Here is a 25785-nt window from a genome sequence, read left to right on the forward strand (position 1 = left end):
TATATTATTTTTGTGTGAGAATATAGGCATGTGTATGCTTACATGTATATTTGGGTGTACATGCATGTGTGAGGGTGAACATGGGCATATGTGTTTATGTGTGTATAGAGCAAGAAGTCAATGCAGGTGTCTTCCTCAGTCACTTACCACCTTATGTTTTTTAGAGGGGATCTCTCACTGAACACGGAACTCAGCAGTTGGCAACACTACTTAGCTAGCAGGTGACCCAACTAGTTCAACAGCCCTGGTATTATAGGATGTAACACGCAGCTATTTAAACACGCCAAGAAGCTGGCCCTGGAGGCAGAATCTCCTGCCCCATTTCATTTCAGACCCAAATATATTCTTCTCAAAGTGTCTCCCAAGTTCCCCTGCTTCTGTTACAGGGAGAAAGGAGAATAAATAGCAAAGCAGCCCTCAAACGAAAACATGGTATCTTTCAGAATAGCCAGAAGGTAAACTATTTGCAACAAAGGTTACTATAGTTAATCCCATAACATGAATGCCTGCTATAGGAAGTCATAATGTCTTCCAAGGAGAAGGGCTTCTTCCCAGAGCTCCCTCAATCAGGAAGACCCTTGCCTGCCTGCTTCATACCAGATTCTTTATCTTCAACAACTCACCCTCCCCTTTGATGGAGGAATTTCTCCTCCCTTCTCATGTGCAGCCCACAGAATTACAATAGCATTCATTTCTCCATGCCACTGCCCCCAGGAGCCTCTTTCAGCATCACAGCTGGAAATGAGTAGTAGGACTAAGGTCCTAAAAAATCACTTAAGGTAGACAGTATCCACATGCTACACACGACAGAGAGGCGTGGGGATTCCCACCTGGACATGAGAAGTTAGAAAGCCTTGATTTCTGCCAATGCCCTTTTACTATTTCCAAGTTTTGCATTTGCAGTGTCTCTCATGATATCATCATGGGCAATTTTTTTTGTTTTAGTGTTACAGAGTGAGAGAAGAAAACAATTCTTTCTAGGTTAGGAAGGTGAAGCAATTAGAACGATAAATTGGTCTGGATGATTTATAAAGTGGGGAGGAGGTGAGTCTGCTAAGGTAATGTGGGTTGGGGTGTGACGGGGAAGGGTATGTTCTCTCTGTCCTCTATGTGTAGCACTCTCAGTGTGTGTGCATGTGTGTGTGTGTGTGTGTGTGTGTGTGTGTGTGTGTGTGTGTGTGTGCACGCGCTACTGACAGTTAAACCTAGGATCTCATTCATGCTAAGCATGAGATCTACTACTGAGCTCCGTCCCCGGCACCTATGCCCTTCTGTTTTCAATGACAAACAACAAGTGAGCCCTTTAACGCATGCAAAGCATTGCCTAGATTATTTGACTGTTTAGGTCTTTGGGTAACAGTTTGATGGATTCCTATGATTAGCCTCAGTACCAGTGGGTCCAATTCAAGCCAGTTGGGATTAATGAGTTAGAGGCAATGAAATCACAGAGTGTCAGAACCAGAAGGTGTGTGAGAGAGATTCGTATTCAGTTTCATCAATTTGCAAGTGAGAAAGCTGGTGCAGGAAGGACAAGGACTTCCACAAGGTCACAGTGATTGGTGGAAGACATTGTACTGGTATTTATTATATCTTCTTTCCTTAGCATCTTCCACCTTACAATTAGGTTCTTTGAGGCAAGTATGTTTGACTGATGCCAAAAATCCTTCATGTAGCAGAAGCAAAAGAAAAAAAAAACCATAGTTGTCTGCCTCACCCATGGCCCTCTGGCAGCAAAGTGGGCTTCTTTAAATGAGAGGATGGCCTTGTCCATCTTAACCTTGGATATTTGATATTGCCTCTTCAACCTGACCCTTCCCAATGTTTTCTTCAGTTATTTCTTATATACTTAGTACCTAATAGACATAAATATGTATGTACTTAATAGTACTTAATAGTCATAAATATCCACTCATCTTGTGGCCTGAACTCAGTTATTGAACAACTAGAGGCAACTTTGGGAATCAGGAAAATGAAGCACACATATTTACAAAGAATTGTACTGTATTAGTTAGCTTTATGCTGTGGTAACAAATGAACCCGATAGCTTGCCAGGTTAGATGCTAAAACTCTATTTCATGCTTGTATTACAAGAGGGCTGTGTTAAGTCAGCCATAGGTCTGTAGCTTGGCTCAGCCCTGTGTGCCTTCTCATCTAGGTGCTAGAATGAAGGTTTTGCCCCTGATGATGATATGCTAGTTTTACAGCAGACTTTCACAGCAGAAGGTGGGAACCTAATTCCACAGAAAGCACCCACAGAAATACCAAGCGTCATGAGCACTCACATTCCATTGGCCAATGCTATCCCATTGCCAATGTCAAAGTCAATGAATTCTTTTTTTTTTTATTTTAATGTATATGAGTGATCTTTCTTCACACACACATACCAGAAGAGTGAATCAGATCCTATTACAGATGTTTGTGATCCACCATGTAATTGCTGGGAATTGAACTCATGACCTCTGGAAGAACAGCCAGCACTCTTAACCTCTGAGCCATCTCTCCAGCCCAGTGAGTTCTTAATAGACATAGTTATAATAGGAGATCCCTCATCCCAGAGAAAAGAGAATAGTCTGGAAAAGAGACCAGGTGAGCCAAAATTGCCTTGTTGCTGAATCTCAGTCTGGTATCAGGGAAGTTGCTTGCTTCTCTGAACCAGTTTCTTATCTTTGAAATAAGCCTGTTGGCTTTGGAAAGCAAATCAGATATGTTAAAGTTTTGAATCCCAGTTGTACCACAGACTGCCTGTGTGACCTTAGATAAGTTATTCAACCACCCCCTTCAAAAGTGTAATGACTCCAATCTCTCACTGTTTCTCAGAATCTCATTTTATTTTTAACCTTAGAAATATTTTTCAGGAAATAATGTGTCTTGTGAGGAAACATTATTTTAAAGATGTAATTCATTTAAGTTCTATTAAGCTTAGGAAAATTGAATTCAATACATTTCTGAAGAGCAGTATTAATAGTGCATAAAACATCATTGTTCAATCACTTCCCAGTTGGGGGGAGAGTGATGTGGCCTCGTCCCTCCCTGTTGAAGTGTTGGCTCCTAAAAGATTCTGAAGGAGGGAGAGTCAGCGACTTCAGCTGGGGGCCAGTGGTGAGCTACCAGGCTCCAGTGGCCACACAGATGGATTTAGTTAAACTCAGTGTGTCACAAAACAAAAAGACATAAATGTGGGGCATGGATTTATTAGAAGAAGGAGGAGGTTGACAGCAGTAAGAATAATTATAATGCATCTTGGTCATGTATGAAAATATCAAAGAACACTTCAGTTGGCTAATGATTATATGTAATAACATAAAATCACTGCTGCTTTGTCGTGTCTCTGGCTAGCCAGCTGTACCCAGATCTCTCTGTGTCTGCTGGGTATAGGCTTCCCAGTGGTTTGCTGACTTTGACCTGGGCTGGGTACCTGTGCAGACAGCATCCTGCTACCCTGCCTTCTTTCTCCTGATTGGGAGATCCTATCTGTCTGTACGGCACACATGGAAGCCTCTCTGCCCAACTATCCCTATGGCCTGGGCTCCCTTCCCCAAACTTCCCCATCCCTTACACATGTCTCTGTCACCTTCCCATGGGATTGCCGGATTCTAGCCCACACTGGACCTCAGGGTGTAAACGCTGTCATTTAAGAACTAGGACTGAGTCACAGCACCCAGCATGGAAGCTGACACATGGCAGGTGCTTTGTGGCTATTTGTTGAATGAATTAATACACTTAGTTCTATTCCACTTAATCAGGCAGTTGATCTGTATGAGGTATGGAGCCCAAGGCCAGCAGGCACCTCCTGGCTGCGAGCAGACCCAGTACTCACCCCTTAGCAGCCTTGGCACGTTTGATTGCCCCACACCACCAGGCCTCCCTTCTTGTCTGTCAAAACAGCTCCTAGACTCAAAACCTCCAGTTTATTTTCTCTTCCCTGTTGTGTAATGTTGCAGCATTTAACTTTAAGAATAAATGGATTGATTTCTGCCTCTCGAGTTTTTGTTTGTTTCTGACTAGGGAGTTTCTTTGTCTTTGTCTTTGTTTTAGACTTACTTCCCTGAAACCAGCAGAGATAGTCTCACATAGGCTTGAAGAAACACAGAAAATCTTCTTCTACTGTTTCAATTAGTGGTCAAAGATATGCAAATGGCTTTAAATCCCTTTCTGTCCTTTATTCTCCTGTGTGACCTTGGGCAAGTGAGGCAAAAGAAAGCGTCTCTTTAGAATAAAGATAATGCCCACAGCTCCAGTTTATGTGAAAATTCAGTGAGATGACATATGCCAAAGGGCTTGATGTTCTTGTACCACGGGAAAGATTGCTGGATTCATAGCAGCTAGCCATGGTGAACACTCGCCAGCACCAGCACTGGTAGGAAAAGCCCCTTAGTTGAATTAGCTCAATTAGACCTCACTGTCCTGAGGTAGTTCGTTATTATCATCCTCACTGTATGGACGAGGCAAAGAGAATGAGAGGAATTATCCTAGCAGCCCCACAGCAGTACAGCGCCCACACTGCAAGAGATTACTCTGCTGCCCCCAGGGCAGGATGGGCATGGCCTGGGTCCAGGCCTTACTTGTAACATCTTACAGTAACATCCTTACTTCTTCCTCCTGCTTTGCATATTCCATGCTCCCAGATCTGCAAGTCAGGCCATTTGACATGAGAACGCCCCTTTTCACCACCCTTCATGGCAGCCCTGAGCCTAAACCTCTGGCAGGGAGCACTGGACTGGATTTTCTGCCATTTATCAGGCTGCCAGAGGGCCGGATGGCCTGTCTGCTTTTCCCACACATAAATATCAGGTTAGCTGACAGAGCTGGGGAGCCTTGGACATTGGCTGTGAGCAGAATGTCAATGAGGGAGCTGGCCCAACTTGCAATGAAGTTCTCTGACCTAGGAGACTCCCTGGCAGTGAAGAAGGAAATGCTGATGGCTTGGGCCCAGCTGCCAAAGCCTGCTCTTCTCTGTCTGGGGATGAGTTCTTGGTCTTAGGTGTGTTGAGAGCTGTTCAGTTGCACTGGGTATGCGCCAGCTTCCAGGCTGTCTAGAGACCTGGAGGAAGTGGGTACTTCATCTTCAGGCTTCAGTCAGAGAGAGGGAGAGAGGGGGAAAAGGGGAGGAGGAGGGAGAGGAGGAGGGAGAGGGGCAGGGAGAGGGAGGGAGAGAGAGAGAGAGAGAGAGAGAGAGAGAGAGAGAGAGAGAGAGAGAGAGAGAGAGAGAGAGAGAGAGAGAGAGAGGGAGGAAAGGGAGAGAATTAAAAAGACTCACTGAATCCTCTGGAGAAATAAACGCTGGAGGGAAATGAAAGAAATTAAAAAGAATATCTTAGCCCCTCTAAGTCATGAAGAGTGCCAAGTCAGAACAGCAGAGGTCTGGGGATTTTGATGCCAAGGGCAAAGTTGCTCCCTCCAAAAGTTATTCCAGTAATGTTGTCCTTAAAATTCATACCAATTGTGTATCTTAGTCTGGAATAGTGGCTTAAGTCATTTGATTCTTCATTGCTACCTTCAGGGCTGCACCCCTATTGCTCCTCTCAGCTTCCTCCAGCCCCCCCTCCCACTTTGGTGGTGAATCCATGGGATTCTATAGGAGATGATTCTGGACCCTTGAAACCCAACCACTGTAAACAATGGAAGAGTGATCCATAGCAGCATTCAGCAAGCCAATCATTAGTCACAGAGCTCCCAGGGATACAGAAGTGGGTTGGACTAGGCCCTAAGTTTAAGCAGCTTACAGTACAATGTGAGAGACAGGCCTATCACTAGGTTATTATGGTATAGCAGCCATGCTACAGTGGTGATGCCAGCTTCAACATGATCACCAAATTCTACACAAGGATTAAAAAAAAAATTATATCTACTCAAACAAACAGTTTTAGGCAAATACTGTCAGGATTATTGTAGTATGAGGAAACCAAGGCTGAGAGAATGGATGGCTTGCCTGAGTCTTGCACCTGCAGGTGAAAGAATTAGAATTTTGATACATATCTTTCTTCAAAGTGTAGGACTCTCTTATTCCCATTCCATTGACTCCTATCATTCAGAGGACAATAAGCACAGCCTGGGAAAATGATCAAAGAAAGGTTTCAAAAAGGATGCAACAGCAGTGTTGAGTCCTTAAGGATAAGTAGGAGATGCCCAGACATCTACAGGTCAGAAATGGGTTTTCAGTGTGGGAAGAGCATGAATATAGCAAGGAGTGCGGAGAATAAGACTTTCCCAAGAACTGAACAAGATCCTCTGAATGGCATTATAGAACAGTGATAGGGCATAAGGGCAGAGAAGTGAATAGACCCAGATCATGAAGGCTTTCTATGTTAGGAAATTATCTTTTGGGACTTAGGGTAGTTTTGTTATTGGAGGAATGGCATGGTCAAATTTGTGCTTAGGGAAGCTATTGCCAGCCATGGGTAAAGGATAACATGAAGGAAGAGAGACTGAAGGGTCTCTCAAGACCCATCCATCCATCTTCATCTGTCTCCATCATTTATCTGTGTCATGGTGTCATCTGTCTTGTCCCTGTCCGCCTGCATCTGTCTAGTTATCCCCCTCCATCTGACCTGCCTATTTATCTGATCCGTTGGCTTCATTATATAACCCCAAGCAAGTCACTTCACTACTCTGAGCCAAGGGTCCCTCATCAATAAAATGTGGATCATAATGCCAGCCTCAACAGATTAGACTAGGGATTAAGTGTGATATTGCATGTGAAATCTTTTTATATATTACAAAGTACCATACAAATGTGAAGGATTATTATTATCTACCTTTGCTCTCTCAGATGTGTTTTTTTTTAACTACAACATTTATGATGATGGACTTAAGGCTAGATACCATCTATATATTTGGGATATATGAGAGAGAAGGTTTTTATAACAAACTGGAAAGAATATTAGCCTTTTAGTGAATCAAAGTAAAACTCCACTGCAAGCTAGAATAGAAGTCTTTGTTCAGTATTGTGGTATGCCTGTCTAGTTATCTATCTCTTAGTCTGTCCATCCATCCATCCATCCATCCATCCATCCATCCATCCATCTAACCTCCTGACTCTCTAGCTGTGCTATTTATATTCACAAATGGTCACTGACTTAAAACCACTCTAGTCCACATTATCCATTACGTCCCTCCCCTGACCCCTATAGCCCATGCCTAACCACCATGTAATTTCAAGAGCCCACGCCTTAAATAAAAAGAAAATACCACTGTTTTGGTTGATGTGAAGTTCTCAATCTCTCTTCTCTGTCTCTGTCTCTGTCTCTGTCTCTGTCTCTCTCTGTCTCTGACTCTGTCTCTCTCTGTCTCTGTCTCTGTCTCTGTCTCTCTCTCTCTCTCTCTCTCTCTCTCTCTCTCTCTCTCTCTCTCTCTCTCACACACACACACACACACACACACACACACACACATTTTTGCAATTTCTCAACTTCCCCCACCACTTTCCATATGGTTCTCAGGATTTTCCTTAAGACTCAAGCTGGTCACAAACAACTCTGACACTGCATTCCATGAGCCAAGAAAACTTTCAGCCCTAAAGTGGAGTCAATGCATCGAATTCTGTAGGTTCTGTGACTGAGCTGGGCCTGCTGGGGAAAACTCAGGCAGGTCCAAACCTCTCCATCTATAGCAAAGGTTCTCTAGTGTTTCACAGTGGGCAGAAGTCCTATGTTGCTTCCAAGCTTTGAGGCAATCAAGTTATCCAGCTACTGTGGTCCTCAGTGTTAGAATCAACAAGATGAAGGCAGTGCCTCCTATGAAGGTTGCATAAGGACTAAGTGATTGTAAGGTCTGGTGTGTACTGCTGTCACACTGTGTTTGGTGAATCGACCCAGTAAGGATTTTAGATTATTCTTCTGTAGAAACGAAGCATATGGCCACTGAGTACTCTGTCTTTATGGTTTGGTGCACATGTCTCTATGGGTGTCACAGGTGTGTTTTTGCAAATATGAGTATCTGCGGGCATCATATCTTTTAAATGTTGATTCACTGCTTATGACTGAAAAAACCCTGGGGGAGTGGCACACAGTAGAACTTCTGTAACAGGTTCATACCCATTAGTATTGCTCACTGCAATGTCTACTGAAACTTATATGTGGCTTTCATACAACCAAGGAACAGTAATTTTTAAGCATTGATTTCAATTAGTTTAAATTGTTTAAATTGTCACCAGTGACTACTGTACAGCCTTAGGATGTACTCCCCCACCCGCTTTTTAAAATTATTCCTGAAATAATTATGCTATGAAAAAAACATTCTGAACACCTGCTATTTTGGGGGCAGGGCACTTGGATATGCACTAAATCATTTAGTGCATGCCAGCCCCATGATGTGAGTGGTCTTACTGTCACCTTTGTTCTACTGATAAGGGAGTGAGGTTTGAGGCAATAGTGATTCCTCTGAAGTCCCAGAGTACTGCAAGGTTGGAGTCAAATCTCCAGTCCAAAGCCATTCCCTTTGCATGACCCATTTCACATTACCTTTTATAAATGTAGGTACAGTTTCCTGGGTGGGTGTAAATTCCCTCTCATTATAAATAGTAGCTTGAGCCGCATGATGAAGAGCGGATTTGATAGTAGGTAAGGGAAGGGGGCATTTTGGGTAGAAACAAGAGACAACTGGGAGACATCTGCAGGTGTTCTGAACCACAGTGGCAACGGCACTGGTAACCTCCCAGAGCTAGTGTCAGAGCCAGAGAGATCTGTGGAGATCACTGAGAACAAGCCCTTACTTGAAGAATGCTGGAACCGAGGCTCTTAGGCAAGGAGGCACTGCCCCAGGATTGTCCGAGGATCACTGGCAAAGGGCCACTGTCTGCTGCCGTGATCTCACTCCCGTCACACAAATCCATCATTTTTTCCCCATCACCAACCTCTTTGCCTCCACCCAAGGCTTCTTTTCCTGTTTAGACACTGCTTCCTCTGTGCTTAGATGTCACTGAGTCACCTAAAAGACAGAGATTTAATTTTTTTTTTTTTACAAACAAATCAATTTTTGCAAAGGATGAGCAAACCCACTGCCAGAAGTTTGAGCATTTTCTCCAGAGAATACAGAAACTCATACAAGGTGTCTTGAAAGCAGATGAGAAATGGCTTATTCCATTTTTATTTTTAGAGAAGAGATGGGGAAAACAAACATCTTTTGTGCTGCCTGGTGATAGTCCTCTCTCATCTCTCATTCCCCCACAACCATTTTGTCGTAAGGCCCTGGGAGCCTGTAGGAAGCTGCTGTGTGATTTTTATCTTCATGATTAACGTGTTACACTTTATTGAGTTCTTTACGTCGGCAGCAGAATCCGCAATGCAGGATTTTACATAACACCTCATTTTCTTCTTGCACCATTACTGTTATTAACCTGGTGGCAATAAACAGGAAATACAGCTTTGCTTGCACCGTGTTTTTTTCTTTTTGTCCCAATAGCAAGAAGAGATTTAAGGGGGAGGAGAGAGACCTAGAGTATTGGGAAAGGAAGGTTTATCCTTTTATCTCCCCTTCATGTCGGCTCTTCCCTCCCCCGCTTCCTGTGACAGCATTTTTGACAGACAAGCTAGGATAAACACCCATTCTGAACAGGTATCTTTTCCAGGCATGCCCTTATTAATTTGGAAAGGATTCTCTCAGCACTCACCCTGTCCCTGAAACTGTGCTAAATGCTGACCGGAAAAAAATTCTTGAGGGATGGTGGTTAATCCCCTGAAAGAAAGTGACACAGGAGGAAATAATAGTGAAATGGTGACCTGGGTATGGTAATGTTGGACGGTGAAGTAACAGTGGTATAAGATGCATGATCAGCCATACCCAGAAGTCATCTAGAGGGCAAGGTGGTCACCGTGGGCTTTGGAAGATTTTAGGTAAAGGCAAGGCATTTCTAGCAGCAACAAGAGCAAGGCCTTAGGGGACAAACAGATGCATGGATTACCGTGGATATTCTGTTTGCTTGTTAGCAAACAGCAAAAGATGAGCTTGCAGATAGTGGCAGGTCATCAAGGATATGGACTTCATATGGGAAATGCATGTCATATGTATTGATAATATCTCCTTCTCCCCTTAAGATCAGGTCAGAGGTTAGGTAATCAATACAGAAACATACAGCAGGGAGAACTTTTCTGTGGGGACAAGTTTTGTTTTTTTATTTTGTCATTGATACACTGTAACTTGGGGGCTTTTATTCATTTGTAAAACAGGTGTGGTAAGGTGGCTGTGAACATGGTATTTAGATTTTTGATACTATTTCATGTGTCAAAAGAGTTAAAGGCAAACCTTCTCTGACTTTGGTCAGCTCTTAGCAGTGTGCGTTGACTTCTTGCTACTTTTTTGCTGAGTAGAACAGTAAATACAAACTGAAAGTTTTTTCTGAGGAAGGAATGCTCACAGTCCCTAATCACAACATTCACCGCTAGTAGATGGCATGGATATTTGAGATTGTGTCTTTAGGTGTTTGTTTAAAATTTTTTTTTCTGTTTCTATATCCTAAGAAAGATGTGTTATGTTTCTGCTTAACTATATTGAGAAAGAGTTCTATTTTTATAAGAAACATATGACTATATGGGGAAAATGTGCCTTTCATTCAAATTGCCATATTTGGGAAAAATAAGCTTGTTTTTTTGGATCCAAACAACGTAATCCAAGACTGTAGAACATCTGATCACATCATGTCCTAACTAGGAACAAATCCGGCTTTGACTGGAATGTGTCCTTCTAAACCCAGGCTTTGGAAGCTCAGCCCCCAGTACCATAGTGTTAGGCCATTAGGATCTCTGAAGGGTATTTAAACAACGAGGGCTCTGCCCTCGAGTCGGTTAATGATTCTATAAAAATAGCTGGCAGAGTAGGTTTATCCTGCTCTCTTCTTCTGCCATGTGGAAGCAGAGTTTGTCCTTATTTGGGCCCTTGTGTTTTCTGACGTGAAGATGGAGCAAGAAGAGTCACCAGATGCTCCTCGACCTCTAGGATGATGAGAAACTAATTTCTGTTCTTTATCCACTGCCCAGCCTTTAAGTATTCTATTAGAGTGGCCCAACACAGACTAAGACAAGTGGTGAAGCTGTAAACAGCCAACTTTGACTTGTAAGATGGCGGTCCTCTGATCGCAGGGAGCGGTCTCTCCACCTGAGGTAAAAAGCTTGAGAGATAGTCAGGCAGTCTCTCTGTCCACAGAAGTAGCCTTGCCTTACCCCAACCTGGTGAACGCATTCTCCTCCAGTTGGATGTGGTTCAAGAGTTATTTCCTCTGTAAAGTCTTTTCAGGACGCTCACCCATCAGCCACCCCTCCTCCTGCTCCTGAGTCTTTGTGTCCTTCCCTCATAACAACACCTGAAAGGCTTGCATATACTCACCTGAGTCCCCAAATAGTACCACAGTAGGATTGAGAGGTGTGGGGGAGAGAGTATAGGAGGAGAGAAGAAATGAGAGGAGAGAAGAGAGAAGCGCAAGGAGCAAGAGAGAGAAAGAAGAGGAATAAAGAATAAAGGACAGACACTGGGTTCCTGCCTGTGCCCTTATGTTCCCTTCCTTCTCTTTTCCAGCTGACTCTGCATGAAACAAGTAGGTGCCATCTTAGTTTCCCCCAGGACAAAGCACATCATTTCAGGGGCTTGTGAGGCGGCTCAGAGATTAAGAGTGCTTACTGCTCTTGCAGAAGACCCAGGCTTGGCTCCCAGAACCCACAATGGTCACTCACAACCACCTGTAACTCCAGTTCCATAGAACTCGACTCCGCCTTCTGGCCTCTGAATGCACATGGCGCAATAAACTCATGTAGGGACCCACATACTGTGCGTAAAAATAATTAAATAAGTCCTTATAAAAATACAGCAGACTGTATTTTTGTATTTTATTTTGTATTTTATTAATTTATTCATAGCACATCTCAATGGTTATCCCATCCCTGTATCCTTCCATTCCTCCCTCCCTCCCATTTTCCTCTTACTCCCCTCCCCTATGACTGTGTCTGAGGGGGGACATCCTCCCCCTGTATATGCTCATAGGGTATCGAGTCTCTTCTTGGAAGCCTGCTATCCTGCCTCTGAGTGCCCCCAGGTCTCCCCATCCAGGGGATGTGGTCAAATATGGGGCACCAGAGTTCATGTGAGAGTCAGTCCCCACTCTCCTCTCAGCTGTGGAGAATGTCCTGTCCATTGGCTAGATCTGGGTAGGCAGATTGTATTTCTTTTAAAAAAAAAAAAGCACCCCAAATGCTGGCACCTTGAACACTTCTTTGAAAGGTGGTGTCGTGGTCTGAGCCAAATGGGAAGGCAGTAATAGTGTGAAAATGGCTAAACGGCCTTCCTACCCAGGCTTTTCCCACAGGCCATGCCAAGGAAATGAACTCTGCAGATATGTCTTGAAAGAGAGAATGTGAGGGAGTCGGGGAGGGCAGCACCACTTGTCCCCAGTTAAAAGTCCGAGGATGGAGGACGGCAACAAGGAAATCAAATATTTGAAGAATACCCAGCACCGGGAGAATGCTAGTAGAAGGTATCCCAGGCCTGTCAACAAAACGTTTGTCTCAATTGAAGTCTGAAATTGAAATCCAAAGAGGAAAGTTTCTCTGTGTTCTCAGTGCAGATTAGAAGGAAAGCCAAGATGAGTTTTCTGGCAAAAGGAGGAAAAAAAACCATCTCCCAAGAGCCTGCTGTATAACAGCACCCCCAATTCAGTAGTTTGACATCTATCCTTACCCCTCTGGATTAGCTGACAGCCTCCTGCAGTAGGTACCCCCAAGGATCAGGGCCACAGCTATTTATTGAGTGTCTAATATGTGCCCAAAGGTGCCCCCGTTTCATTACCCTTTGCTTTTTAATGAAGCAACATTAACTTTTAATTACCAAGTTAAAATGTCCCTTAGCTCTCATGGGTTTATATATTATGGCTCAGTCCTCTCTTCGCTGAGAGTTCCTTGATTATTTTGCTCCATCTTCCCACTCAAACTGCAGCTGCCCAAAGACAGTCCTGGCACTCTCTCTCTCTGCAGGAGCAAGCGTGTGGGGTGGTCCCCACGGGAGAGAGCCCAGCAGAGGCTCTGGATATAATGAGGTGTGAGTTAGAATCCCACTTCGGCCCTATGAGATCTTAGAGAACCACAGTCTCTGAGCTCTTACTGACACTGTGATCTAGTTCCTTCGTGGGTTGCTGAGAGTTGGATGAGCTAATTGTTGGGAGAATGGCCTATAAGCTATATAAATGGGCAGCAAGCTGGTTGTTGTCAATAGATTTTCTGTTGAAAAAGGAAGAGATTTCTACTTATCTAAGTTGGGTCCCCAAGCTCCTCTCAACTCTGTGCTGCTGTAGCTCTTGCCTCTCTCCTTCACTTCTCCAAACTGTCATTGTACATGCAACTTCAGTTAAAATGTCCATATTTCCTACAAGGTTTTAATCTCCAAGAAGGCCATATGCCTTGTGCCAAGCACAGCACCTGTGTGTACCATCACTGTGTAATTGAAAAGAACATATTGTGAGTCTATAAACTTCTAGACATTTGGTTAGGCATTAAGTCAGTTACTTCTTTTAACTTCACACAATCCTGTATGCTGGGAATTGTTATCTCCAATTTCCAGAGGGGACACAGAGAATCGGAAAAAGGAAACTGATTCTCCTGCTCATCAGGCTCACCCTTGCTGGAACGGACACTGAAGGTCAAGTCTATGAGGCCTGAATCACTCTGCTGCCATGGCTGCCCTTCTGTGATCATTGTCATTGTCATGGCAACAACTAGGGCCACCAGTCATTGATGTGGAAGAGGAAGCAGAAATGAAGTGGTCCTACTTAATTTTGATGGCCTGTTCCAAACCCACCCCTTCCTTGGGTGCCAAGCCTCCTGTCTGTGATTCTTTTTCCAGGCCTAGGGGTAAAGGAGGAAAATGGAGGCAGGGAAAGGCTCTTCCTTCCTGCTAGGACAGGCATGAGCCTCCCTAGGGCCTTAGCAGGAGGATGTAGCAACATCTGCAGTTACATGCAGATTGGACTTTTCACTTCCAAGTTAGACAGTGAGAGACAAGTTGGAAATAGAGAAGGGAGGGAGGGTGGCTTCTCATCTTGCTGTGGCTGAGGCATTTTTCCCTGCTTGAAAACATTGCACTCACAGGTTACCCTGATCCAGAGTTTATTCTTCTGATGCAAATGGAGTTCACAGGTGCAGAGGCCGGGCTGTCCTGCACAATTGGAGATTAAAATCTCGGACCCTGGTCAGAAAGACCTAGGGTATATATCTCAGCGTTGTCGATCGCAAGTTCCCCTTGCCTCAGATTTGTCTGGCAGCAGTGCTTGCCTCATACATTGTCAGAAGAGCGGCAAGAGGTCCAGTCCTAGGAAGTGCTCCATAAATGGCGGCAACGGCAGTGGTGTGAGGGTCAACAAAAGCATGGGCTATGGAGCCTGGCGGCTTGAGTTCTGCTGGTTACTGCTATGTGATGTGGGACTCTCTCTGCATGTGATTTAACCTCCGTTCCTGAGTCCCCTTATTTGTAAGTGGTGTTTCTATCTGGTAAGTCTCGGTGACGTTCGGTGAGGATCTGGCACCTGGTTACGTCTATGTCGTTATTATACTTTCAATAGCTCCCCAGTGACTCATCTTAGAACAGCCATACCTTGCCCAATAGCCTGCCACTCCCTTGCCTACCTGTCGATGTGGCTGTGATCCCCCACTGGGTGGCAGTCCATCTGTTTCACTTACCCCAGGGCCTTATGATGACACCCGGCACGTAGGGAATCCACAGTAAAAAGTTCTCAAGAACTAATTAATGAATGAATGAGGAGATGAATGAAAGGACTTCTGAAAAAAATCTATAAGAATTTGAAGAGAGCACAGGGAGTCTTATGGAAAGTGGACGGGGATAGAAGGGCAAGGAGGGGACGGGAGCTCCACAAGATGACCAACAGGGCCAGCAAATCTGGGCCCAGGGTGGCCCTGCAGAGATTGATGCACCAACCAAGGACCGTGCATGGCCCCCTGGTCAGAGTGGACAAGAGGAAGCTCAGGCTCCATGTGGGTCCCCTAGTAAGGACAGCAGGGGCTGTCTCTGCCTGCTCTTTGATCACTTCTCCCTAGTGGGGTGGCTTTGCCAGGACACAGAGGAAGAGGATGCAGGCAGTCCTGATGAGACTTGATAGGCTGGGGTCACTTGGTAGGGGAGGAGGCCTCCTCATTTCTCAGGACTAGGGGAGGGGAAGAAGAGGGAAAAGGGAGGGAGAACGGGACTGGGAGGAGATGAGAAAGGGGGCTATGATCAGAATGTAAAGTGAATAATTTTTTAAAAAATTAAATAGAAATGAATTCAGGGAAAGGTAACTGATAGCATTAAGGAGACTTGTATGTCAAGAGGCCATTTGAGATGAACATTAAATAATGAACAAAGTGTTTCCAGGTGGAAAAGCAAAGGAAGTCTGGTGTAGCGTGTGTGAGAGTGCCTAAGAAAGCACAGGAGGCGCTGCTAGCCTGCCAGGGATGCAGCAGAGAGGACAGAACAGGCCCAAGGCCTAGATCTTTGGTTCTCTAGGTGGCTGCCTGGATTTCTTAGGTGACTTTTCTCCTCCTTTGTGGCAGAAACTGTTCAGCCATGTTCAGAACATACCTGACATAGGAAAGAGATGTTGCCATGCCACTTCAGAAAGTTACACTACGCAAAATAGAAGACCTTGACACTGTTTTGCTTGTTTGACTGTCTTCTGAGACATGATCTTGCCACGCTGCTGAAGCAGGCGTCAGATCCGGTCTCAAGTGACCCTTACACCTTTGGGCTACAGCTGTGTGCCACTGTGTCCAGCTGCTTAGTTATTACACAGTCTTAAGTTTTCCAACTCTCGTAAATATTTCCATCTTTAAAATAACCAACCAAGAGATATGTCAACTTATTTTAAACAGTTTTTGTTTATTTGTTTGTTTGTTTACCTGAGTTCACAGGAAAAACATCTGGAAGGGAATCTTAGCTGGGATGGTGTCAGGCTGTTCTCGAACACTTCTCACTCCTCCCACGCCCACCCTCGCCTCAAAGCCCCCTTTGAGCATCTGAGGCCAGCAATGCCCAGATGTGGCGTTCCTCAGCTCAGAGGTGAAAGAACCTGCATGGCATGTGCTTGGCTATGATTAAGCTATTGCTTGCTAGATTGCAAGCTCCTGAGAGCAGAAAAACAGAGAGAGGAGCCTCGTGGCCAGCTGCCCTGGTTTCCATCTCACCCCTCAGTTCACTCATCTGCAAAACAGACACATTAACAGAATTCATTCTTCTCAGCCTACCATTGCCTAAGCCAAGCTTCCTCCTCATCTCCACTAAAGCCCCTCTGCCCTTCCGGGATGGAGTTTCCTGGATCTTCCTTCATTTCATCGAATGTGTATGACACGGAAGCACCCCCCAGTGTGAAAGATTCAACACCATTTCAGAGTACTAGGCTCAGGTTTCGGCTTCTGCAGAGGGAGATGAAGCAGCTCAGAATGTAGAATGAAAATCCAGCTCCTCCCTTGTGTCTAAAAGAAAGTGAACTGCGCACTAAATTATGTTGCAAATATGCCCCAAGGTAGTTTTAATTTTATTGGCACTGATTTTAATTTACTCTTTAGGCCCCTGATTGCAGGATGAGCTCTTGGCTGCTGGCGAGGGGACAGCCCTTCATCACTTGGTTTTAATTAAGGTTCTTAAGTTTGGAAGGAAAGAACAGAGATGTCCCTTCCCCCACTTCTGTTCTCATTTCCAAGTTATAATTAAGGACCGTGCATCTGTGACAGATTCCTTGTTCTATGTAGCATGGCCACAGAAAATAAGTTATTTGATTTCTAAAAAGGCAAACAAAACAAAACAAAACAAAACAAACCCCTAAAGGTGCATTTGATTATTCATCAATTCACTTGCCTGTTCATGAGTTTGTTTTCTCATTTCTTCATTCAACAAGCTTTAATAACAGGCTATGTAGCAGCTCTTGTCCTGGTCCTATGGATTTTTAAAAAATTGATAATGTATGATACCTGCCTTCAAAGAGTTCACATGCTAAAGAGAGTTACAAGGTCATGAAGGGGGCTAATCAGTTAGCCTGAGGCATAAAATAAGGCCTTTGAGGAGATGGTAAACTACTAGGGATTGAACCTAGGGCCTTGGGCATACTAGGTAACTGCTCTTCCACTAAGGTGCATCCCAATTCTCTCTCTCTCTCTCTCTCTCTCTCTCTCTCTCTCTCTCTCTCTCTCTCTCTCTTTCTCTGCGGGTTTCATTTTTAGACAGTATTTCCCTTAGCCACATGGGCTAACCTCTAATTTGTGATCATCCCAACTCAAGTTCTTAAGTATCTGGGATGATAGCAAAATAAAACATTCTAAACCATGATTTTGTACTAATCAAAATGAATAATACTAGCTTTTAAAACAATCTCAAAATCTCAATTGCTTTGATCCATTAAAGGTTTATTTGTGCCTCTCATCATAGCCAGATACAAGCCTTCTGCTCATCTTTCTGTAAGTATTGATTCAGGGACACGGGCAAATAAAAATAAGGACATGAGTGTTCCTGAGTATATTGTAGATATGAGCAGAAAAAATAGCAAGAGGCTTCTGGAAAAGTCCAGACTGAACTGGGCCATGAGAAGAGGAGCTGGGGAGAGTGAGGGAGGAAAAGAAGAGAAAGAGAATGGTAACTAAGAAAGCAGGTAGCCAAAATGGCTGAGTATATAGAAAAGAGGAGGTGGGGAAAAGGAAGCCCAGCCCCTGGCCTGGACAGATTTAGGATAAGAAGGCAGGATGAGAAGTACTGAGATGGATGAGCCCCAGGTACTGAGTAAGACTTGCCCCAGGTTTCTTCGGAACCTGACAGTAGGCTTCTTTTTTCATACGATATTATTTTTACAGATAGCTTCCATGAAGGACAAGAATGGTACTTGCTTGTATGTAAATTTTTATAACCATCCCCAATATGGCAGTGTCCATTGTTGTCCACATCCTATTTGATCAAAACTGAATAGCAAGAGAGAATAGCAACTGTCTTCCTTGTCGCAGGAAAAGAAAGAAAGCAGGACAGGCAAGCATCTTTTCAGTTTATGTCTTACATTCCAAAGCTGGGAAGAGTTAACTAGATAAAAGGGTAGAGACAGTATCCAGGCATTGTGTGTGGATTCAGAGATAAATGACGATGAACCCAGTGGTTCAAAGTTCTCCAGGTAGCTCCATGTGGCAGAAAATAATAAGAGCTGATTCTGAGGACAGGGACCATATCATGTAGGGGTTTTCAAGTATATTCAAGGGATTGGCCTCTATCCTATAAGCAATAAAAAACTGTATATCAGTCTGAACTAGAGCAGTGAAAGTGTTTGCATATGAGAAGGCCTCTTTAAAACAGCAAGGAAATCTATTAAGAAACTATTATAATAGTAGACTCACCAAGCAAGAGAAGATGAGAATTTGGATCAGATCTGTGTCTCTCCCCAAGGAACTCAGGAAATTCTGTCTGTCACCTAGATTGCACATACAGTGACAAGTGCTGGCATCAAGGCTCATGCAAAAAACTGTACAGAAAAATGAGTGAATTACAATGAGGAGGAGAAGAACTAATGAAAAGTTTAACAAAGACTCTTTCTGTCTCATCCATTTGCCAGTTATTTTTTATGTCTATAATATTTTATTAACAATTTCATGCATGCATACAATGTATTTTGACCACACTCACCCCCTGACTATTCCCCTAATGACTTCTCACATCTCCTCATTCTCTTTCTTTTTTTTTAATAACCCACTGAGTTTACTTTGTGCTACCCAGATTCTCATGGATGTAGGGCCATCCAGTGGAACATAAGTGACCTATACTATTAAAAAAAAATGACGCTTCCTCCCCCAGCAACCTTAAACTCTCAATAATGCCTCAGCTGAGTGTCCTGAGAACCCATGCCCCTGTCCACGCTAGGATGTTGACTGCCATGGTCTCATATGTTCTTGGGCAGGCAACCATGCTGCTGGGAGTTACTGGATGCATAAGATGCTGTTTTGCTTTACTCCTTCCAGGCTTCTGGCTCTTAACACTCCTCCTGGCCCCTCTTCTTCAATGGTTCCTGAGTATTGGGGATAGTGGGTAGTAGTGATATGGATGTCTTGGTTGTGGTTTAACATTCCACACATTTATTCTTTGCATTTGACCAACTGTGAGCTTCTCAATCGACAGCCATAAAGAAATTTCTCTAATGAGGTCTGAGGACTGCACTAATCTAGGGGTAGAGAGATATGAGTTCAGAGGGAAGTCTCAGACTATGAACAATTAAGAGAATAATTAATAGGTTCACCCTTGAGGACTGTGAACTCCTCAACCATGGGTTCTTGGACAAATTAACAGTGCCATGGATGCATTGCCTTATGTGAAATGGATGGTAAATCCAATCAGAAAGTGGTGGTTACCCCCATAACATTGCCATGTTGGTCATATTGTAGTTCACACTATTAATTCCTGGATAAGACTTTTTTCTTATGCAGCCTACACAGCACTTTCTGGTACTAGAAAAGCTAGCCAACAGGGACAAAGCTTCCAGTTTGATTTCTCCATGTTGTGTGTCCACATGTTTGGTGTCTTCAGCAATAGAGTTCTGATGGGCAGCCAGGATCAATACAATAGTCTGTATTATTTTGAGAGCCTTCAGGACATCCTCACCAACTTCAGGAGAGTATCTCAAGCCTAGAACTGGATAATTCCAATTAAACTTCTTTTTATGAAAACACACACACACACACACACACACACACACACACACACACACACACACACATGATGCCTAAGGAATAGACGTTTCTATATGGCTTTTTCAAACAGCCTTGGTGTTAATATCCCTTTCCTCGCTCCCTCCTCTTACATACCAACCCACTGGTAGAAACTCAAATCAAAAACTTAAAGGTAAACAAAGGAACAGGAAACAAAGGAAACAGTGAAAGAAGTCAAATCAGAAACTCCAAAAGAAATGGATGATAAATGTGATCACATTAAGGAAAAAAAAACTTTTAAAAGTTAGTTCATGGAGTGGTGTTCTAGTAAAAGTAATAAAAAGAAAAGGATGACAAAATATTTTATATGGCACATAAAGGTGAATTTATATGATATACAGCTTCTATGAATCAGTAAAATTAGAGAGAGAGACTAGTAACTCAATTCTAAAATGGGCAAAGAAAATGAACAGTCATTTCACAGAAAATGCAAATAGCTCTTACATGTATGAAAAGAAGTTTAACTAGATAATAAAAGATAATTGCACTAACAGAAATTCACATTAAAGCTCATCTTAGATATCATTTCCAACCCATCAAAAATAGTACATTTCAAAAAGTAAAATTGGACCATGTTGTCAAGGTGATGAGGTTCCGACACACTGTTAGGAGTATACTGGCCTTTCTAAGTGAGCCTGGTAGTATTTATCAGAATTGCAGATACACATAAAATCTTAGTGATTGAATCTCTATGAATCTAGCTTATAACTGCATCTGTATAAACTGCTGTGTATGCAAAGTTCATCACCACTGATAACAGAAAAAGGACTGAAACTGTCTTATATGTCCATCATGCAGGGAGTTTATTGGCTATCAAAAAGAATGAAACAAGTATTTGTTGAGAAAAAATTACCCGCTAGGCATAGAAGAAGAAGAAGAAGAAGAAGAAGAAGAAGAAGAAGAAGAAGAAGAAGAAGAAGAAGAAGGAGAAACAGACCTTAACAATAAGATTAGAGTGCTACTATTTTGGAGTGGGGACACTATTTCATTGTTCATACACAAACTGTTTCTGGAAGAGTGATGCCAACCTGATAGCAAAATTGTATGATTGCAGGATAGAGTGGGAAGATTCTTTTCCACTGTAAATTATTACATGCCTTTTAACTTTGACTCATGTGCGCCAATCAATTAAAATTCACCTGCTGGTAATTTAAAGTAAAGTCACATTAGCCACCCAGTGTGAGAATGCCAGATTTGAGGGACAACTGATGCCATATCCAAGTGGTTGTCAGTGGGGCCTGGCTTTAATTCTTGCTCAATCACCAGCTTGTCAGCCAAGCCTCTTCTCCACTCAGGGCTCTTTGGAGAAAGGTCAGAGGGACTGAATTCTAAGGCCTCCGTCTCTGCCAGTCAGAGGTATAAATTGTAGTTTTTCCTCACACATTTCTCAAGTCATCTGTCTACCTCTTCCTTTCCTCTGCAACTCATCAAAAGCTCAGAGGAAAAGACAGACAATTGAAGAAAATAAAATTGCAAAGATGACTTTTATGGGGCTCCTGTTGGATCAGTGTGTATTCCTCCTCCAAAGCCAAAAATGATGAGTTTAATATCACACAGAGAACTGCATCTTGTTGCTCTCAGAAGGCAGTGTATGCTACCCAGAGAGCCAGGAGCTCAGCAAGACATAATTCTTCCCTCCAACTCTGAGGCAAATGAAATGACAGTCATCAAGCCGATATTCTAGAAGCAACATGGATTTTATTTGGCAGTAACTTCATTTGAAAGTGTCCCAAGGAGAGTGAATCCTCCCGTATGTAGACATTCCTTCTTTTCCAGGGCTACAAACTAGAAAGAAGATGGATAAGTGACCAGGCTTGGCTAGTGTTGGTTACTGGTGACCAGTCAATTTGGGCATTTGTCCCAGTTATTATATCTTTGAGCAAATCTTTTTCACACTTGTGTCTTTGTTAATCTCAGGAGGACTGGTGTGTGTGTGTGTGTGTGTGTGTGTGTGTGTGTGTGTGTGTGTGTGTGTGAGAGAGAGAGAGAGAGAGAGAGAGAGAGAGAGAGAGAGAGAGAGAGAGAGAGAGAGTTGACATATAAAAAGAGGAGGATCATTGTATTTGAGAGACACTGAAGATCTAATGTCCTGAAAGTCCGCTCATTTCTGCCAATCTGTTGTGGTATCTGCTGTCATCTCCTAGTGTCTTTTGTACCATCATTCTGCTGACAGTCCTGAGCATCCTGTCACTACACCCTTATAGACGACTCCCCACTTTCAGGGAGTTTAATAAATAATATCATATCAAGCTAGAACATGTCTTAACTAGGCAAGCAGAGACAGTCTCAGTAATGTCATTTACAGATTACATAGCCTCCTCTATCATGAATGGTTCCTTTGTTATTGGGGAAAAATGAGACACCATGAGAAAAGGTTAAATGAAAGAGCCCATTAAGATTTCATGAGTAAAGCTTCTAGAATGGAGCCTAGCATGCTTTAGGTATGCTTGAGGTGATGGCAAGTATTATTACTATGTTCACTTCCCAGTAATTCTGAGATTAGAGTCAAAATACACATTTTTCAGATTAAAGATATCCCATCCCAAACTATCTAGAGCTAGTGAAGTTACTGTAGCTACCACTTCCAAGATACACTCTAAATAATTGTCCTCTATGCACAGAAAAATGTATCCCTTACCTGTCCCTCATCAAGGAAACTTCTCTTTACAACAGATGGAAACCATTATAGAAAACCACAATCAATCAAAATGCAGAGTTATGGAGTCCCATCTACAAAATATTCCAGCACCCAAGGCTTGGGGATCATTGTAGAAGACACGGCAGGAAGATTTTTAGGAACCAGAGGGTCAGGGAAATTGCTGTGAGATTGTGTCTCCTGGTACTGTCAGAAGCTCCATCCATAGAGTCTCACCATCAGCTGCCTACACATGAACTGCACGAGGACAACAGTAGACATGCCAAAGGGAACCAGGGCAAAGACCACAGGCTTCAATCCTATACAACGAACCATGGGAAACTATGGTATTCTCAGAGTGTGAGAAATAGCCGTCCCTGAGGAAGAACACACTAAAACACACATATTTGCATGTAACAACAGCTAATGAAAAAAAAGAACGTGAATTTGAAAGAGAGCAGGAAGAGCTATATGGGAGCGCTTTGAGGGAGGAAAGGGAATGGAGAAATGATGGAATCATAACCTCAAAAATGAAAGGAAACGGGTTTTTTTTTTTAATCCCGAGGCTCAAATTAGAAGCACAATTTACCCTAGGCTCCGCAGCTGAAAATGGAAGCTAAGACAAAATTGCATGAATTCCCAATGTAAATACAATTATTTCATGGGAGGTATCTCTTTTTAATCAGATAATAACTTCTTGTTATGTCTAATCATGTTCTATGTAAGTAACTTAGTTGAAAATACAACAAAACTTATTTCTTGGAGACGTCTAAAAGACAGATGCTAGCAGTAGCACTTCCCGACACAGAGGACACATTAGTTAAAACAGAAATCGATCCTTGTCTGTCTCCTGCCCTCCAGTCACATTGCAAATAGCTGCCAAGTCTATCGGTGGGGAGGGGGCGGGGGAGGGAAGAAGGGGGCTAACTCGAAAGGGTGTGCATAGTGTGGCCTTCTTTAATATTGCTCTGCAGCTCCAGCCTTCTCATTTGTTATCCTTTCTTTCACCAGAAAACAAGCCTGGAGTTCTATATCGACATCCACGCCCACTCCACCATGATGAACGGCTTCATGTACGGCAATATCTTTGAGGATGAGGAACGGTTCCAAAGGCAGTCCATTTTTCCAAAGCTCCTTTGCCAGAACGCCGAGGACTTCTCCTACGTAAGTCAAAAGTTCTCTGGCAGCCCGTCGCAGCTCTGGATGCCTCAGCATCTCTTCCTGTCACCCCTCGGTCTTCTTCTTCTTTGGGTTCACTTTCACTTGGCTTGACAGATTAGTGTTTGGGCCTAGCTAGTCACCGAGAGTTTGTTTAGTGAGTCTGACTCCAACATTAACAAAGCAAAGAAACTCATCTGGTGGTGTCCCTGTTTCATGCCTAGCCCACCCATGGTCTGCCTTCACTTGTCCCAGTTCTTCCAGAAGGAGAACAGCATGTCTTCTCAAGGGGTTATATACTCACCGTTCTCATCTTCCATGCCTTTCTTGGCCCCAATTTTTTTGTCAGTCATTGGTGAGTATATTTCTTTTTACCCTGCCAGCTCCACAGCTTCTTGGGCAGATGTATCCTGCAATAGATATGAAAGACCCTTGCAGGCAGAAAAGACCACAACAACCCCTAGAGAAGTGCAGGGTGGGTGGCATGGGCCAGGAGCGGGCAGTTAGAAATTGTGTAGCATAAAACAATGTCATAAAAGAGCAGGAAAGACAGACAATGGGAAGGGACATCAGCATGCACTATTAGGACAGGGGGATGTTTTTGCTCATTTTTCCTTTGTCTCGATACTAAATCTCTGGGCCTTCTGACTGCCATGTGGCCAGTTGGGAAGAGGCCCATAGAGGTCATGGCAAATTTTCAAGTTGATGAGGCTGAAAGTTCACCTGCTCATTGCTTCAGGCTGGACATTAGCGAGGATGATGAATTTCTCTGTGTGGTAAGATGCACTTTGAATTACAATCTTTGAGTGGCAGAGTAAGAAAGGAATTGGAGGTTGTTTAGCACAGACCTTTTTTAGAACCAGGAGAAACCTATGCAACAGAAAAGTTGAGAATCTACTCTCAAGTCATCTAGAGTTTAGAGGGTAGGATCAAACAGGTGCCTGCCCATTTGCAGCTATAAGACAAAAGCAACCATTCGTTTGTGTAAGAACCTTGTATAGTCTTTTCAACTGTACTGGCTTCAGAGTGAGCTGCTGCCTTCAGCTCAATAGAAGGTGTCCCATAGGTCTCAGAGGTGCTCACAGGAGTGACAGTTCCTGGATATACAGTCCAGACATCATCTGGGCCAGGTTTATGGTCCTGTGTTTCTGTATCTCAGCTTCCTCAGGAGCTCTGGGCTGCTATCAAGGTCAACTGTCCCATCCCTGTCTCAGATTCTCAAGACCTGGCTCCAAAATGGGAACGTTATATTTTTACTTACATAGGTTGCAAGTCCTTTGCCCTGGAGATCCTATGGGTTTTCATAATTTCCTCCACCTCTACTACACAAACAAGGAAACTGAGGTACACCCAAAGGGCAAGCTGATGGCTGTCAAACAGTGGAGAAGCAAAACATAAGTTTCTGAATAGAAGACCTAAGTTGTGCCTGCTTATTACTTGGCTTACTCTGATGGATGATGCTAACATGTTACAAAAGGAGCATCCATGATCTCCCTAACTCGTGTGGAACATGAGTTCAGTTCTTTCTAGTGAGGCCGAGAACACAGGGATACCTGGAGCCACGTAGTCCCGGCTCCACATCCGTACTCTAACTCACTTGTTGCACATCTGTGAGCCTAGGTTTCTTTATCCACAAAGAGATAAAATAGGAACCCCTCCTTCAATAGGCCCTTTTGAAGCTAGCACATGATACTACCTAGGGAACAATATCATCGAGCTGAATGTTTCATTCTGATTATGATCACGGTGTAGTTTCTTCTTGCCCCTGCCAGCCTCTCACTCCTCCACCCCCACCCAGAGTCTGACAGGTAGCTGGGCCCCAAGAGCCCTGCTGGATGCTTTCTTTCAATTACCTTTGTTGACTAATCAGTCTTCACAATAACTGAGATGGTGAAGTGGATCCCACTTGTCAGATGAGGAAACTGAGAACTGGAGGCACAAGATTTGCTCAATATCTAAATGTCGGTGTGGGCCACCAGCATCTGATTCTCTCTCTTCCCAACTTTGTCTTTCACAGACCAGCACATCCTTCAACCGGGATGCTGTCAAAGCAGGAACTGGCCGACGCTTCCTTGGTGGGCTCCTGGATCACACATCGTACTGCTATACCCTAGAGGTTTCCTTCTACAGCTACATCATTGGGGGCACTACAGCTGCTGTGCCCTACACCGAAGAAGCCTGTATCCTTGCCAGGTCCCTATTATCCCAAGACAAGCCTTCACCTAGTGAGCGGCATCAAACCTGGAAGGATTTTTCTAAGCAGGTCAGGAGTTTGGTCCCAACTAAGGAAAGAGG

At 43.5% G+C, this 25785-nt stretch overlaps 1 protein-coding gene across 6 annotated transcripts in view; it reads left to right on the plus strand.

The window, feature by feature from the left end:
* LOC311600411 (BEN domain-containing protein 5) overlaps positions 1 to 25785 on the plus strand; it is a 1156253-nt gene that overhangs the window by 1086702 nt on the left and 43766 nt on the right. For all 6 annotated transcript variants that reach the window (XM_084787055.1, XM_084787054.1, XM_084787050.1 and 3 more), the window contains 2 exons: positions 23344 to 23496; positions 25508 to 25670. In XM_084787055.1, the coding sequence (XP_084643181.1) occupies positions 23344 to 23496; positions 25508 to 25670 (316 nt within the window). The remainder of the gene's footprint in view (positions 1 to 23343; positions 23497 to 25507; positions 25671 to 25785) is intronic.

The sequence above is a fragment of the Acomys minous genome (assembly GCF_964271855.1).
Source record: "Acomys minous genome assembly, chromosome: 6".
NCBI classification, from domain to species: domain Eukaryota; kingdom Metazoa; phylum Chordata; class Mammalia; order Rodentia; family Muridae; genus Acomys; species Acomys minous.